Here is an 18,264-nt window from a genome sequence, read left to right as displayed (position 1 = left end):
TCCTCTCACCCCTGTCCTCCACCCCCTCACCCTCCCCTCCTTCTGTCCCACCATCTCGCCACAACCGCTCCAAATTAATCTGCAAAATATTGATTCGAGGAGCAAGGAGGTGGGGGTGGGGGGAGGAGGGGGAGGAGGGGGCGGCGGCTGTGGCTCACGATTGCAGCCGCATATTAATACGAACGGGCCGCTCTTCGTCTCTCCTCTATACTTTAAGATCCTCATATCTTCATAATTGATTAATGTTCCTTTGTGAAGTGGGGATGAATAATACATTAGTGAGCCTGCTGCACCCTCAGGCTGATGAGAAAATGTTTAATTTCAGTAAATGTAGCGCTCCCTCACTCTCTCGCTCGCTCATTTTCCCTCTCTGCTTATTTGTGAGTGTGTTTGTGAGTTTTCGCTTGCCGGCTGACGACTGGAGGAATGTTGTTGATTTGCTTCTTTTTTTTTTTCCTCAATTTTTTTTTTCATGTTTGCTGTCGGCTCGGAGCGCATGTTAAGCATCACAAACAAAAGGCAGCATCTGCATTTGCAAACACGAACAGAGAAGTTGTTCAGTATTGCCGCTCAGTATTGTTCCATTAACTGATAGAGCCGCCGTAGCTCTGTCACCGAACACGCTGTTTGCCTTCAAAAAGAAATCAACCCCCCTTTGCACGCTTTGGCACGCCGCTGCTACATTATCAGTCAGCAATCAGCGAGGACATGCAAATGTGCCATAAACCCACCTGACAGGGACAAGTGGCCTCTTCAGCAGCCTCCAAAGGGGCAGGAAGGTGACAGACGTCAGCCGCGCTGACTGGCACAGTCTGGCTCCACTCAGCTCGTCTGGTTAACAGTGCTAATTATGTTAAACAGATGAGATGCCTAATGATGATGGGGGATTTAAGAGCTGTGTGTGTGTGTGTGTGTGTGTGGGGGGGGGGGGTGATGGGAGTAATCTGGCACCTGATGCTGAGCATCTGTGAGTGTGTAGAACAGATAAACGACGACACACACAGACGCACACGGGCCTGACTTCTTCATTTTCATTTGAACCCGTGCCAGTGATGAAGAGAATCGTTACACACACAGACACACACGTGCGCGTTCTTAGATACACACAGAACTCTAATTGAATAAATAACACTTATCTCTTAACAGGGATCCTAATTAGTTATGCTAATCAGCCCAGATAACCCAATTAACCCCATAGAGAGCATGAGAGAGGGCTCCTCTGTGTGTTTATGCGTGGGTGTGGGTTTCTATGCCTGAGAGCATATCAGAGACACTTAAGAAAACACATTTGGCTAATTAGTTTACAATGATATAGACAAGCATTCATATTATTCGATGTCCCCTTTGTTCTGCGTTTGAATGGGAGGAAGTAGGCTTTGCACACCAAAGGAAATCAGTGGTATTGAACAGCATTGTGTTGTTTTTGCGTACGCGTACGTGTGAGGATATACACACTTGTATGTACGTCTGCCTGCCAGTCTGCTCTTCACTTAGATCCACAGTACATGTATATTTTCACAACTATTATGGTAGTTTAAGCAGAGTGTGTATTTGTTCAGAGAGCGCCTGCCTGTTCCATTAGTTTATGTCCTTGGAAATACAATTTGGCCTCAAGTTCTCTCCGTTTATTTAAAACCTTCAGTCAGCGTTCCCCTCCTAATAGTGAGCCGTGTTTCCTCTAGTTTAGCTTCACCACTCATTATCCAGGCCATGTGGAAGAGACAGTGTTTAGAGAAGAGAGAGAGAGAGGGAGAGAGAGAGCGAGAGACTCGGAGGGGGATAGAGAGAGCAAGACGTTGAGGGGGTGGACGGGGGGTGGGGAGAAAATGAGGGAGCCAATGGAAGCGAGGCCAGAAGCAGAGGAGAACGACAGAGGGAAGGAATGAGCGAGCGAGTGAAGAACGGAGGATGCGTGCTCGTCCTTTGAAGCTGACCACAGCTTCTGGCGCTCGTAATGAATAGTGAGGAGAGGGAGGGGAGGAGCGCAGGGGGACACCCCACACAAGACCATCTTTGTTGTGCATACTGTATGCAGGGATGAGAGACAGCAACAGATATATGTCTAACAGGAAGTCTCCCAGTTTTGTGGTGTTGCAAACCGCCCACCCCGAGTCAACTCCATGCTCTGGCTTTTAATTAATAGTCAGTTTGAGTTTCTGCATGTGCTCTCCAGCTTGTGTGTGTGTGTGTACTATTTATGTGTGTGATGCTTGTCTCTGTTAGCTTCTGTGGTGTGTTGTTCCCGTGTGCCTGCAACATTTCAGCCCGGAAAGTTTATCATGTGGAGTTTGTAGACGGCAATCTGTTTTGACAGATCGGACTTCCTCTGCTCCTCTATGGAGCGACAGTGAGAGAGCTTCAAATAAAACCATGATGTCAGCGCACCTCCATCTACCCGTCCGTCTGTCTGATGTCAGGCTGTCCTGACACAGTGTGTATGTTACATTTGAAACACATCAAACTCAATCTAGCTGGCAAATCTGTAACTACAACTGAAATGAACGGACACTAGGTGGGAACCATGCACACCTGTATGGTAAAACATTATTAAAGTTTCAATTTGACCTTAAAGAAGCAAGTTGACCCCTGCTGTAATGGAATCCAGCGCAACACATTAACTAGCGAGGTTTTAAAGCTCAATCCTGCACTTTTGTTACGGGCAAACCAACCCGCTGATGCTGCCGCGCTCGTCAGCCGTCTGACTGCAGGCGAGATGCTATTAGCCGGTGCTCACATCAGCTGAGTCATCTCCTCTGTGTCCTTGGCTTATTAACTGGTTTAAGACTGATTAGATCAGTCAGTGGCACACACACGCAGCGTATTTTGAATATCAAAATGGGATTGCCTGACCGGTGAAAAGTAGATTAATTCAAAATCTTAGCATCAAGGTGTGGGTAAAAGAGATGACGGTGCATAATTGTAATGCACCTTGCACCGTTTAAATCCATTTATGACATTAGCTAAAGCTCATGTTATGCAAACACATTTTGCAAGTCGGAGCCACTTACGCTGAGAATACTTGATGCTCCTTTTTCTGTCTTTCGCCTCGATTTGAGTTCACGAGATCATCAACATCGGTATTGATTTTTGCACTCTATTCGGCTGAGTTTCGCCGAGCTCAATCGCGGGGCCCTCTTCCATAATTGCGCGCCAGTGTAAAAGTGTAGCTTAGATGTTCTGCAGCGTGGCGTGGCGTCACCTTTGTCTCATATTGTTTAGGTGAGTCGTTCCCAAACTTTTGTTGTGTAACGTGGGGGGGAAAGAGAGAGACGGTATAAAACAATACGGGACTGGACGCTCATTCTCCTGCAGCGAGACGAAGAAGTGTCACCTCATTCATTTACCTGAGGCGGTACTTATACATATCGCTCCTCTTCCGATCCTGCGCCGCGCCCCCCCCCCTGCAGTAGCTCTGCGCCCCCCCCCAGTTTGGGAACCACTGGTTTAGGTTATGTAAACAAACACCACAAATAGCTTTTCTTCTTCGCCGCTGCTACCGGTCAAATTTAACCAACATCCCAGCAGCGTGTGTGTGTGTATGTGTGTGTGTGATGTAAGTTTTTGAGTCTTTAAAAACCTCCCACATTCTCCCCGTCTCCCTTTTTGGAAAAATCAGTTCTATTATGTCATTGTTGTTGCTGATGTGAGACGTCGTCGCACTCAAACAAACCCGTGTGTTGTTCCTGCTTGAACACGTCGCTCACTTGTGCCGCCGTCTTATTTGATCAGCCCGGCACAGATGTTTTGTTCCGGTAAACAGTAGAAAGTTGTTGTTCTGTCTGTTAGGAGTTTGAAAGCAGGAGTGTCAATTTCACTTAGCACTTTTCCTCTTAGATGTGAGGTGCTCAACCGGTGTAAAATGTGTGTGTGTTCATCTGCACGTGAGCTTGTGTTTTTCCACTCTCTGTCTCTCTTTCTCTGTCTCCTTCTCTCTCTCTCTCTCTCTCTCTCTCTCTCTCTCTCTGTGCGCGTGTGTGTGTGTGTGTGTGTGTGTGTTTGACAGTTTCCTCTCGAGATGTTAATTCCTCTCCTCCCTCTAGTTGTCATGCTTCCACCAGCAGCGTCTGCAGCGGGGAGACGAAGACATATTGGTGTTAATGAAAAGCCCTCCTAAACTCTCCTCCCCGCATGAATGTTTAAACATGCTTGTCATAACATTCATTCGCTCACACATGACAGCTAGCATCTGCGGCTGCCTCGCTCGCCCTCAATATTTTATCATACCATCTCCCCTAACCCCACACTAGCACAATGGCTGTGTGTTAGCAAACTGAATTATAATGACCCCAAACAGGCAGCGCTGCACTGGCTGCCAGCTCCGGCCATACATAATGGATTCAGCGACACCACAAGTCATATAGGGGCGCAATTAGTCAGTCTTAAATATGAAAGAAAGGGCGAGAATCCCAATGAAGGGAGAAAAAGGGATAGAGGAGCTGAGGGTGATACGAGAGGAAAGGAGACGAGGCAAGAGATGAAATGAGCACCGAAAGAGAGAAACAACAGATTTATGTCTTATTCCTAATACAGTTTTATACCCACATCACTGCAGGTCAGCAGTTGTGACCTTGGTGGTTTTGACAGAAGTGATTCTCCATGGTAACGGTTGGACGGCAACTCTCAGAACACCCCCGCGCCCCTCGTCACCCCTCCACCACCCCATGCTTCCTCACTGCCTCTCTGCCAATTTGATTGAACGTACAATTGAAATGTCATGCCTCAGAAACACAAGCACACACACACACGCAAGCACACACACACACACACACACACACACACACAGTAGGATGAAATAGCAGGATTTGTTGTCAGAATGAGAAGAATCACAGACAAAAGTAACAAAATGAGGGCAGATGGGTTTTCGGTGTGTTGTACATCATTGCAGTATTTCCCAGATAGCAACAGAAAGAGTCTCATTGTGTGTGTGTGCGCGTGCGTGTGCGTGTGTGTATGTGCGTGTCTTTTTGTGAGTGTGTAGGGGGGAGGCGTCTGTCTGAACCCATGGTTATTGGGTGAAAATGTTGTGTTGGACAAGGCGAGCGAGGCACCGATCATCAAAGCAGAGAAGCTTGTCGTAGATGCTGTATTCAGAATCAAATGAATATTAATGCGGAACCAATTACCTCAGGGAAATGTTGTCTGTAGGTTAGCTTTGCTAACGCACGTGTCTCACCTTTAGCAAAGTGGAAGCGGGGGGGGGGGGGGGTAGCTTGAGGGTGGACAGGGCTGATATATTCATTTCTCCCCCTAACAAGCCTGTCTGCCTCTGCATAGACAGAATTGTCCTGCATGCTGCTCTGCCCCATCTCCTGTTCGCACCAACATGCAAACACATTTACTTTTTAGAAATGAATTATGGAGTGGAGACATGATGCAATTCTTTAACAATGCCTTTGGCTAAGTGGGAGTTAATATTAGACCCGTGGCTGGCAATGTTTGTTTTCAAAGATTTGATGACGGCAGCGAAACATAATTTAGAAATGTTTTCCTGCTATATTAGCCAAGGCATTTTTGGGTATTTTTTCTCCAAAATAATAGAGCAACTAAACACAAACACATGAACTAAAAGTGGCCTTTAAAGTTGTTCAGAACAAACCTCCCATTTTCTCTCTCTGTCCTTGACAAACATTACCAATTTCCCCTGTCTTTCCATGAATTGGAGCAGGTTTTTCCTCTTGGTGGTGGTACAGCAATGCTGCAGCAGACGTGCTAGTAGGGCTTGTTTGGCGGTGACATGTATAGTCTCTGTTTGTGCGAGCAGCTTAGCACAGTGCACCACTGATCTGTGCAGGTCTGTAGCTGCTGCTGATCTGCATAAGTGACTGTGGCACACTTAAAGCCCCTGGCTCCTTAAAGCCCCTTTTAAATCAGTGTTAAAGCCTTGATAATAGACCTAGCTGACCAATTGATTGGCCTTCATATGTTTACAGCTCACTTTAATTGCCTCAAAAATACCATTTATCAGCCATGTGTGTCCGTGTACGCATGTATGTGTGTGTGTGCGTGTCTGTGCAAGCATGCCTGTCCATCGACAAAAAGGCCTATTGATTTATCAGCTTCGGGATTTGTCCCGTTCACCGTACATAAAACCCCTGCGTATGTGCTGTTCAAAATGGGAAATGGCCCCATCGATTCCCTTAAGTTGGAGCCCAAATGCTAAAGATTTTTGGATAAGCTTTCTCATTACTTAAGCTGAAATCAATAGGGGAGAGCATGGGTCTAATGAATGAACGGGCCACAGATCAGATGGGGTGTGCTCATCCCTGGCCTGTCCTGGTCGATCTGTGTGTGAACGCGCGTGTGTATGTGTAAGTGTGTGTGAGACAGCCAAAGAACCAAGGAGTGAGGGAAAAAAAACGACAATCCTCCTCCAACACTGCAAGCCACTCACTTTGTCACACACACACACACACACACACACACACACACACTGCTTGACCTCCTCTGTAGATCAGTCAGGGGGGGTGTTTGGTACTGCATCTGTGTATTCTGCATGTTGAGAATATTTTGTCATCTAAATATTCTATAGTTTAATGAATTCAATCATTGCAATTAAAGAGACTGAAATATGTGAATTTTCATTAATGAAAATCTTAAAAAAAGAACTACAAATGAATCTAGACTCATCTCTCTCTCTCTCTCTCTCTCTCTCTCTCTCTCTCTCTCTCTCTCTCTCTCTCTCTCTCTCTCTCTCTCTCTCTCTCTCTCTCCCTCTGTAGCTCGAGGTCAGCAGGAAACATGAGGAGCGACAGAGCAGGGAGCTGTTGGACTTTCAGCAGAAGGAGGAGTCGCTTCTCTCTGAGGTAAAGGGACTGTGTGGAAATAAAAGGCAAACAGAAAACAGACACACACACACACCCCTCCATAATGTCATGCATAACTGTAGCCTGTTTCAAATGTTCATTATGACATGGTGTGTGGCTGTGTTTTCTGTTCATTAATTTAGCTACAGTGTCCCTCCTGCCTCTGCTCAAATATTAATGCCACAGCCAGGAGAAATATTAATCTAATGAAAATTCATCATCTGGCCTCATTAAGTTTGGTTTCCCCATAGGGTCAGTGGGATTTGAGCTTATTCTTTAAACGAAATCCAAGTAACACAATTACCCCTGATATTTGACATCTACAAATAATTTCTAACATTAAACCCAATCCTGCACATATGGAGCTCCACTGAGTGTGTTTCCTCACACACAACTGTGGCTCCGCTCCCCGAATTAAGCCTGACGTCAAGGCTCCGTGCGTGTCTGTGTTCTCCTTACAGTGTGTGTTGGGAAATGTCTGTGAATTCCACACAGACACACAAACACACCAGTAGATTGGGAGTTCTTATCCATTCCCAAGTTTTCAAACTGTACGCTCTTCATCCCTCCCACTCTCTCCCTCCAAGGTGTCCCCGCCTTTTCAACTCATAAATATGGAAGATGCGAGATGATGAGATTCACGGACAAGAAAGGAATCAAAATCTATTGTTGCGTGTCCTTTTCCCCGTGTAAAGTTTGGATTAAATGTCACACATTAGCATGTGAACTTTTAAATGAGCTTGTTTGCTCTCCGCGGTGTGGGGCATGTAAATACCCATCATATGTATGGAATGGGGGATTGGTGCGTGGGGGTGGGAGAGGTTTGGGGGGGTGGGGGTCACAAGAATTAGGGAGTGTATGACATATTTGACTGTTAGGTGGACAATTAGCACACAGCAAGGGACCGGAGTACCAAACAGTTTTTATTGACGGGTCACATCTGGCTGGTCTTTCTGACCTGAGGCGGTAATGGCGGCGATGAAAGCTCCCTGATGGATTTGGCATCCGGTGATTTGAGGGAAGGGAGGTGATTGACAGGGATCACTCTCGAAATGACTCTACCCATGGGCAAATTCAAGTGTGTGTGTGTGTGTGTGTGTGTGTGTGTGTGTGTGTGTGTGTGTGTGTGTGTGTGTGTGTGTGTGTGTGTGTGTGTGTGTGTGTGTGTGTGTGTGTGTGTGTGTGTGTGTGTGTGTGTGTGTGTGTGTGTGTGTGTGTGTGTGTGTGTGCATGGGAATACTGTGACCTTGGAATAAATGAGATTCTGGGCTGGACTGTACTTTGGAGTTCTGAGGTATTAACAGACTTCAGCTGGCCAGAGACTTCCTGTGCTCAATTTTGGCACTGTTGCTACTATAAGGATCAATCATAGAGCAGCGGGCCTGATATAATATAGTATAATAGTATTTTCGTCTGTTAAACACGAGCCACATTGGTGTCTCTGTCACACACTGCACGGTAACCAACACTGCCTTTTCTCATTAACTTTGACTCCCTTTGTTTTAAAATGCAATGCCGTTTATTTATCGGCATAATTTCCCCTCCGTGAAGGGTTTGTGTCTGTAAAACACATTAAAATCATAATGCAATCTTTGCTAACCCAGGAGCAACATTATTGTTCTATTATATTCACTGAACAACGGCAACCTGGCCTGTTTATCAATCCGGTATCTCATAATGTGCTCTCTGCCAGGCCATTTTGAATATAAAAGGATCCCACACCCTTATTGTACCATATTTCCTATATTTAGTATTTGTCTCTTGTTCTGACATGCATCTGACACATCCAATATGATATTTGATTTGTTGTTGTTTTTCCCATTTTTTTTCATAGTCTCCAGGTGATATTGGATACATGTGCAGAGCTGGTATTATGTTGGCTGTTTCATCTGGGTATAAAAATGATTTAGTGTGTACACAGCACACAGTGTCATTGACTAGCTTTAATTTCACTGCAAGGGTGGGCTTTATTACACCGCCACTCTCAGAATGTGTGCGTGTGTGTGTGTGTGTGTGTGCGTGTGCGTGTGTGTGTGTGTGTGCAAGCGCGCGTGTGTGTGTATATGTGATAGAGAGAGTGGAAGATAACTAGAATGTTTTTTAGCATACATAACTATTAGTGTGTGCTTGTGTTGCAGCATGGTATAGCCGCACGCACACATAAACACACACACACATGCACATTACCCGTGCATGTGTTTATACCTCTTTGCGTTTGCCGTATACGGATCCTCTTCGGCATGTAATTACTATTCGACGGGAGAATCAACTGAACCAACACGTGGAACAGCTCCCACGTCACACTCGGGCCGAACCGGTGGTCCCAGTGCAAGGAAGAGAAGGGGGCTCCACTTCGCCGTGACAAACCTGACTTCTGATCAAATGCTACAGAGCCATAATCATGTTTGTGCCACTGAATTCTTTAACCTTTCCATGACCCCGCTGAATGCCAGCGGCCCAATCACAGAACCTAATTGAATCTGCTCGGCGGCGGCAGGCCCCCCCACCCGTCCCCTCCCAGCCGCACCCCCCCTCACCCCCGACTGATGAAAAAATAAAATTGGAGGTGAAAAATGAATACAGCAGTAGAGGGAGGGGCGGCCGTTATGGCGGCGTGGAGGGTTTTTAAAGGTTGGTGTGTGTTTTTTATGGATGCGCAGATACACACCCAGACACGTACACAGAGTCGCACCATTTTCAATTCCGCCGGAGAACGGGGGAGCGGGAAATGACAGGAAGAGGGAGTGGGAGAGACGGAGTGAGGGTGGCCCAGGTTTCTCATTACCCCCTTGGCCCATTCGGAGGATATTCCTATAAGATAATCTGATTTATTTGCAATTTTCCTTTAAGCGGCTTAGTGTTTACCTCCAAGATTAATATTTTTCTTTGTTATTAATATCAGACTGTAATTAGGAGTGATGTTTTTGGCCTGGCACCCCGTGGCCGCCAGGCAGCGAGCGCCATGAAACTCTGTGATGCCGTTTCACAAGAAGAAGAGAGGAGGAAGTTTTACAAGGAGGAAGAGGGAGATGGGCGGGGTTGTAGAATTAACAAATGCGGCGTACCTGTATCTGTGTGTGCGTGCGTGTTTGTGTGTGTGTGTGTGTGTGGCGGGTATGCCTGTGTGTGTACATGTGACAGCGTGATGGTCCCCCCTGATTGATAAGGTGTCTGTGCCGGCTGCAGATTGCTCTCGCTGATTGCTTCTGAGAGCTCCAGCTGATTTATAATCAGAGCAGGATGAAGGATTGAGCCGTGGATTGCTTATCTGTTTAGCCCCCTCACAACATAAACTGACAAATTATCATGTTGAACACACATACACGCACACATAGACACACACACACACCAGCGCGCGTACAGGGGGGGTGGAAAAAGTAATAACCGTGGACCTTCTTATTAAACACGCAGAGGCACAACAACATATGAACGAGAACTCACACCAAATGTAAACAGCTGGAGTCATCAGTGTAGACGTATTCCTCAGGATTGCACAAAAGATGCAATCAGTCTTATTTGCTTACTTGTATAAAATGTTAATATCAGATGAGTTGAGTTAAATAGTAATTACCTCATTTGTACACTTAGAGCATTCGTAGTCGTGTGTGTTTGTTTCCCTGATTTGCTGCATCTGCATCTGGGTTGTACAATAATAACAATAGACTGGCACAAAAAGTTCAGGACTAAATCAGAAAACGGCTTTACCCCGAAAAGTCCGGTATGCAAACTTAAGCGGTTCATCCTGCGAGTTCCTTGCTGTCGTATGTACCGCCGTGATTCCGAGCGGCGTGAAAGATGGCGTCAATTACAGTGAGTTACGTCTGCAATTGCAATAGGTGCTGTATTTCCACAACACAGCCCCCAGAATAGAAGCCGTTGTCATACTATTTACTCTCCACATCTCCGCATTGGGGGTTATTGTTGTCGCCGTCGGTCTCGTTTTCATCCACGTTGGTTTGTTTGTTTTAGTTTTGTCGCAGGATTTTCATGAGCCTCGCCGTGCTGCCTGAGTGTGATCCGGAGAAGAACCACGCACATTTTGGTGGTGAACCAGATCTGGATGCAGATTTCGTTAACTTTCTTAAAACAAAACAAAAAACACCCTGTTGCAATGTTAGTTTGTTATTGTTGCTGTGACTAGTTTTAGAAACGGGGCTGCTAACCCCATAAAATTTTAAAAATACAAACATAAACCCTTGAGAACATAAAGCATCCTACCCTGACTAAATGTATGCGTTTGTCGATTTCGAACAACACAATAAAATCAGGCATAGATGACTGGAATATGTTAACAGAAAGGGGTGACATAAACAGAATCACTGTGTGTCGCAAAACAACAACTATTACGTTAGATTGCATTGTGCATCACAGAGAGAGGGAGCCATAATTTGACTGTTGACTGCCTTGGTGGAGGTATGAGACGAGAAGAGAGCCACTCTAGTTTCATCACGTCATTTTCCCCCAGCACTGCGTCACAACGTCATGATTTAAACCCCCGGTTAGTATTCAAAACGTTCCATCTGATGTCTGGTCCTGTGAGATCCACCTGGCAGCTTCCTGATCCATTGGAGACTTCCTTCCCTGGGAGAGGATCTTAAAAGACGGTTCAGGAACAATGGCTCCTTGTACCTCAGCGTGAAATGAAGGAAAAGTCCCCGATATTACACTGGGTGAAGTGATTCAGGTTGTGTTTAAAATATTATACAGGATACACACACATATTTGGTGTTTGCTGTTTTTGATGAAAGGCAAGAATATTATGTGAGACTAATGCCACTTGGCAAGCCAGAGTACAAGCCAGCAGGTTTAAATGCTGACAGGTTTAGTATGCCCTATGGCACAGTGACAGCTCTCTCTCTCTCTCTCTCTCTCTCTCGCTCTCGCTCTCGCTCTCGCTCTCTCTCTCTCTCTCAACTCCCTGTTTATCTGTTGCTCTCTCACATTTCTCCACAATTGTTTGCAAATGCACAGCGACAGAAGCACAGAAACACAAAGCACACAAACGCGCTACGCAGAGGCACACACACACACAGACACACATGCACGCTCGCACACACTGACGAATGGCAGCAATTAGATGGGGAAACCAAGCATGTGAGGACAGAGGAGCGCTGAGGGGCCACAACCGCTGTATGGAACGTGTGCACGCGCGTGTGTTATGCGTGTGTGCGTTTGGGAGGTTTTTATCCTTATGCACCATCTGTCTAAATATCAACACTGTCTCATATGTCACTGGACAGTGGTTGTGGTGGGGTGCAGTGGGACGTGGGGCGTCAATTTAGGCATCTAGGGCCCAAACACAAGGTCTGAATTTCAACATTATGTCTTTGTAAATTGAAATTGCTCTTGGGACCAAAGCTGGAAGCAAACCGGAACGCTTTTGTATTTTGCAGTACCCTAACCTTAATATTGAGAGTTAAGTCAACATTGAAAACTATTTCCTTCTTGTGGTTCCTCACAGCAGTGTTTTCCCACAGTTCCATCCCTGCCTATCCTAATGTCTGACAAACACATTTCTGTCTTGTTCCTTTGCTTGTATTCTGTATCTTTTGCAGAACCTCGATGTGTTTCTCGCGAGTGTGTTGTAGGATGGTAGCACCTGGTACTATGGTTCTCTTCAAGGTACAGTTGTCATACGAAGTTGGTTTTTCCCTTTATTAACATAGAGGTATGTGAGAAACGGCTCTGCTTGAGTACTTGTGAAGTGGACTGAATACTTGGATAACCACAGCACCTTCTCTGAGCTCACATGGTCCCTTTCACAAGAGGACATGGCTCAGTTCAAGGTCACACCTATACTAAAGGAAAATAACTTGACAAAGACGAGCCAATTCAGATATCAAATATTGGAGACGTATTTTACAAACGCTTTCTGCAAAATAAGACACACACAAAGGCATAATAAGTAAACTCTGTGTGTAGCAAACTAAATTCGGTTAGGACACCAACAAAGAAGCGTAGTTGTTTACGAGACTTTACAGATGTGAAGTTGGCTACACGGCACCCAGCTTTCCTAAAATATATCACTTTTTGTCTTCTACGCCCGGTATTTGTGGAGTACGGCGCGCAACTGAGAACATATTTGTGCGTGTTAGTGTTATTTATGTTTTTTTTTTTTTTTTCCCTTCATGCCAACTTTTTCTGCTACTGATTTATCCTCTCCTCTGTGGAATTTTGCAGATTACACAAGCAGGTGTGTGTGTTGCTGTATTTATGACCAGTGGAGATATGCGTTGCATACAGCAACTGATGAATTACTTCACTTCTGATTGCTTACATCACAAATCATCCCCATATTATAACCCATTTCATGCAAATAAGTGTGTGTGTGTGTGTGTGTGTGTGTGTGTGTGTGTGTGTCTGTGTGCGTGCGTGTGTGTGTGTGTGTGTGTGTGTGTGTGTGTGTGTGTGAGGGATGAGCGTGTGTCTGAGAGATAATGCAAACTGTTATTTACATATAAACTAAAAGCACAATGTGAGTTCATATATGTAGTTTGTGTGTGGTATCTGTGTATTATGAATGAGTGAGTGTGTGTGTGTGTGGTAACCCTGTATCACTACAGAGCTCATTCCTCTCAGAAATCAAAGTTAAATGGGTCATCTATCATCAGAATATGTGACTGGGACACTTGTCTCTGCCACGCTCCATGCATATGTGTGTGTGTGTGTGTGTGTGTGTGTGCGCGCATTTCTCTGCAAATCTGTGTGCACATGCAAGGTGTGTGGTGTAAGAGCAGCATGTGTGTGTGCGCCTTTCAGTGCTTGTGTGCGCATGTGTGTATGTGGCGGCCACTTGTCTTTGCCTTGGCTATGATTAATGGTTTACATTGGGCTGCTCAGCCATGCATGTTTCTTGGTTTATCGTTTTATGCTGTCTCCAATTAAAGCTCCATAACTTGAGTGATGGCTTCACGCCAGTGTCCATCAATAGAGGCCATCAGCGGCCTCGTGCATTCAGGATATGGAAGCCTCACACTAACTAATATCCTCTTGTGTCAGAGCCACTGGCCAATCCATGTGTGTAAATATGCAAATGTCTGTGTGAGTGTGTGTGTGTGTGAGAGAGAGAGTATTTTCATTCTTATGTAAGTTACAGTTACAGTTCTAATTTTGAAACTAGAATGACACTCGTTAGAGTTTGACCAAGGCCACACTAACCTTGACAAAATAAGCCTTATTGTACTTATCCTGCGTGAACACACTGTTTACTGGATCTCACTTTAACAATTTAACTCTTCTGTTGCCTGATTTTAGTCCTATTTGTTACTAGACAGCATATCGATTATTGTGGCCCAGATTTTCTTTGATTTTGTCAAATGGACAAAAAATGATATTTTGGCAGTAGAGAATGCCTTATCTTGTAAAAAATCAGTATAATTTTCAGTTACCATTTATCTTATCAAGAGGATCAACTACAATACTCTATCAAGATCAAAACAATGGCACTTGATTTTAAGGATTTAATGTAATGTTGTAATCGTCTAACCCTACATTTCTACATGTTAACAAATCTAAATTCAAATACAACAATACATGATTTACGAGGGTATTCTTGAACAATTGTGTGTGTGTGTGAGAACGCATTCGTGTCTTTTTTCATTTGCGAGTCGTTATCTGTGTTGAGCTCACAGAATACACACATCTGGAGGTGTGAGCATGTTCACGCACGCGCCACGCAATATCATTTCACGCAATATTATTTCTCATATAGCTGTAATGACATTAGGCCGATATGTTGATTATACTGTCTGCAAACAGCAGCCTGCTGATTGGGTTAGCATATTACCTTATATCACATCTCCCCATTCATCCCTGTGTGTTTTTTTTATTGCCCTCATTTTTCCAAATCACTTCCCGCTTTCCAGTTTTTCCTGGGCGAGGTTCCAGGCTATGCAAGCAGGTGATGTCGAGTAATATGATGATGGGAAGGCACACGGAATGAAATGAATGAGAGAAGAGGGGAGGAAAAAAAGAAAACAAGTGAGGAGAATGGGAAACCAGAGGGAGAGAGAGAGAGAGAGAGAGAGAGAGAGAGAGACGCTCTGAAGCCTCTGGGTCAACAAGAAAAACACGGGGAGAAACTTGTATGCGTATAAAGAGATTTGCACATTTGTAATTTAGCATTTGTTTTGGTGGACAGTGTAGATATGAAGCATATGTGAGGTGGGGAGCAGGTTGGTGTGGAAAAAACAGGATTTGATTGAGTGAAGACAGAATAAGATGGGTGGGGGAAGGGAGGGGGGGGGGGGGTGAGATTTCAGAGTGGGCTACTCAGATTGTTAGAGAGAATGAGATTTCATTTGCTGCGGGACATTGAGTGATGACACTCCTGGTGTGTGTGTCTGTTTTTTTGCGTGTGTCCGTGCACACATTAATGTCAATGCTTTCGCGTGTAACATATGCTCACGTATGTCTGTGAGTCGGTCGACACCCTTTTTTGCATGTATGTGCATACGGATATAAAACCTGCATCACAGCTGCGCACGTGTGTCAGTGGTGTCTGTAAATGTCCACACAGACACACACACACACACGCACTAACACACACACACACACGCACTTACACATAAACACGTTTGATTAAAAACTGCAACAACCATAATACCACAGACAATATTTACGTTGCAGTAAAACTAAACTAAAACCGACTTTTGGCTCTTAAACACAACATGAGCAAATCTAACCGTCAAGATGGGAAATTCCACTGCAAATTACTAATGGTGTTATTAGATATTTGTACCGCATATGCTGGTAATAATTTAGCCATGCATAGTGCACAGTAGGACACAAAGGCAGTAAATGGAAAAAAGATAACAATAACAATAACTCACATCAGCTCTGGCTAATATATAGGCTGCTACAGCGTGTCACGGCTGTATGACACCGGGAGAGAAATGAACTGTGGTTATCTAGAAATTAAAAAATATGAGGAACTGATTTAATATTCAGCAGTTGCTGAAGGGGCTGGGGGAAGGGAAAAAGAGGGCGGACCTACGGACAGGGGAAGGAGTGGGAGGGATGAAGATGGAGGAAATTAATCAGCGCTATCATCTCCATGGGAGTTCAGCCAACCACCGACCTCAGCGTTTTAGCGAGCCTCTGAGGGGGGGAGCCGCTCGCCACCGCCATATCAAACCAAAACACACCAAATCCGCGCACAGACACGCATGCGTGCATTCACACTCAGTCATGTCAAACATACGAACACACCACCCCCCTCTGACAAATGGTGTGCCATTTACAACACACTCAGAGCACAGATGGAGAAAATAAGGAAAAGAAGTCCAGGTCTTTTGTTGCAATATTTTAGAAACTTTACAATTGAAGTCATCTTGTACCTTTGTGTCTAATCTTTTTATTTGTTTAATCGACTGAATTTCTGAATGGCCTCTTTCTACAGTGATGATTTCTACACTGAAGGACAGCTTTGGCCCCGTTCATAACAATAGCTACAAAACGTCAAGGTGGCGGAGGAAAAAAAGCAGCCTTACTTTCCAATACTCAGCAAAGTGTGTATTGTCTGTTTTCAATCAATCAATTAATTTGCGTCGATTACCAAGACTCTTGCACGTGACGTTCCGGATTGCACGATGCTGTCAAAACAAGCTCACTGCGGTTAATGATGGATTTATCGTCACAAATTGCTTTGAAAATTCATAGTTGGGTTGCAAAACCTAGCTGAACCCCAATGATGAATGATATCTCTCTCTCCCTCTCTCACGCACACACAAATAAACGCATCACGCAGAAAAGCCTCGATGCAAATTAAAAATGATACTACACTCTGAAGCTTTGGCTGACGTTACGGTTGCAGCTCGGGGGGTTCTGATATCTCATTTTAGCCATATCGGTGTATTATCACAGCACCGCAATTAGTTTTCCACCCACTTATTTCATACCCTCTCAATTATACAGATTACCAATGCTGCTCGAGCTTACTGAGCAGTGCTTTTGAATCAAGGGCACCCCAGCCCATTGAGGCTACAAGCACTGACAGATACACACACACACACACACACAGGGAGAAAACACGCAAGCACACACCACTTGATCTGCATATCATTATGCTTTTGATCCAGTGCCAATGTTTCGCTGAGAAAGACATCAGAGTCAAATGGAGCGGGCATGTACACAACACCTGTAGGATTGCACTTGTGCGTGTGTGTGCCCGCGAGAGAAGCAGCTGTGAAATCTGCACCTGTTTAATTGAATTAGCCTTGTTAATGTATTCATGGCAGCTGCCAAAAACGCACCGCATTAACGAGCTCGTTAAACCAATTAGTTAATTAATTGTCTGTAAAGCAGCAGCTTCCCAAAGAGCCGCGTCTTCATTATCTGATGGCTGCCGCCTGTTGGCACGCTGAATGAGAGCTGATAATGCATCGCTGGCACTCTCTGCGCCTGTGTGTCTGCGTGTGTGTGTGTGTACGCGCGTGTCCCTTCAAATGTCACATATTTCCTCGTAGGAAGATATGCAGATCGCACTCTTCACGCTGGTGTGTATGCATTTGTCTGTTTGTGTGTGGCACGCGCCGGACGCGGTGGCCAATATCAGCGTGCATATTGCAGTGGAAAGGTTATGTGGGGGCCGTCACTCCCACAGGTAAAGACAGAGCAGTCCTCCCAGCCACTTTCTAATCTCTCTTTTATTAGAAGTTAATATCTCGCCTGCTCTTTCTCACTCCACACTCCCACCTGCTTAGAAATGGCCCCGCTCCATCTTTTTAATTCAATTATATTAGCCACCCTCTCTCTCTCTCTCGCTGTGTGTGTGTGTGTGTGTGCCCATAACTCTCCCTCTCTCGCACTCAATCTCTCTTCTTCCTCTCTGTCTCCTTCTATCTCACCCCTCCTTCCTTTGTCCTCAAATGTTCCATTTCTGCTCGTAATCCTCAATGGAGGATAGACTTTGGCCAATCAAGGATTTGTGCAAGCCGCTCTCCTTCTCTCCTCTGCCTCTCCTCTCTCTCCTCCTCCTCCTCCTCCTCCGCCTCGGTGGCAGACACACATGATGGCTCCGAGGAGAGTAAAAGCAAAGGAGGGACGGGGGGGAGGGCAGGAGTTGAAGGGAGGACCCCAGGGGGGAAACTTTGATTGCCAAAGTAATGAGACTTGATCAGATTGAGGTTTCGCTCTCAATAGGGGCTCGGCTAATATGAAAGTCCGAGGCTTAAGCACTCATTTGAAATAAATCGCAAATCTGATATTCTTTCTTCCAGATTTCCAGCCAAGGTCCTATATTCCCCTACTGGAGAATTAAGACTTCACATAGGCCACATGGGAACTTTTAATCATCTCAGATAGTGGCAGGTTTGGAAGATGAGAGAAATTGCTGTGATGTATTAATTATGTAACAATATTATGGAGTTCTGAAAGTCGCTCCTGTAAAGACCTTGGGCTATGGGAGAGCTTTTGACGGACATTTTGGTCTTTAACTGGCTGACCTGTGGAGAAATGGGAC

At 45.1% G+C, this 18,264-nt stretch overlaps 1 protein-coding gene across 1 annotated transcript in view; it reads left to right on the top strand.

Moving 5' to 3' along the window:
* LOC143006992 (uncharacterized) overlaps positions 1–18,264 on the top strand; it is an 86,341-nt gene that overhangs the window by 22,277 nt on the left and 45,800 nt on the right. The window contains exon 7 of the mRNA XM_076158370.1: positions 6,720–6,803. Within this exon, the coding sequence (XP_076014485.1) occupies positions 6,720–6,803 (84 nt within the window). The remainder of the gene's footprint in view (positions 1–6,719; positions 6,804–18,264) is intronic.

This window comes from Genypterus blacodes, unplaced genomic scaffold (assembly GCF_046128005.1).
Source record: "Genypterus blacodes isolate CSIRO-AG114 ecotype Tasmania unplaced genomic scaffold, CSIRO-AGI_Gbla_v1 ptg000076l_1, whole genome shotgun sequence".
NCBI lineage: Eukaryota > Metazoa > Chordata > Actinopteri > Ophidiiformes > Ophidiidae > Genypterus > Genypterus blacodes.
This window is presented reverse-complemented; position numbering and strand designations above follow the sequence as displayed.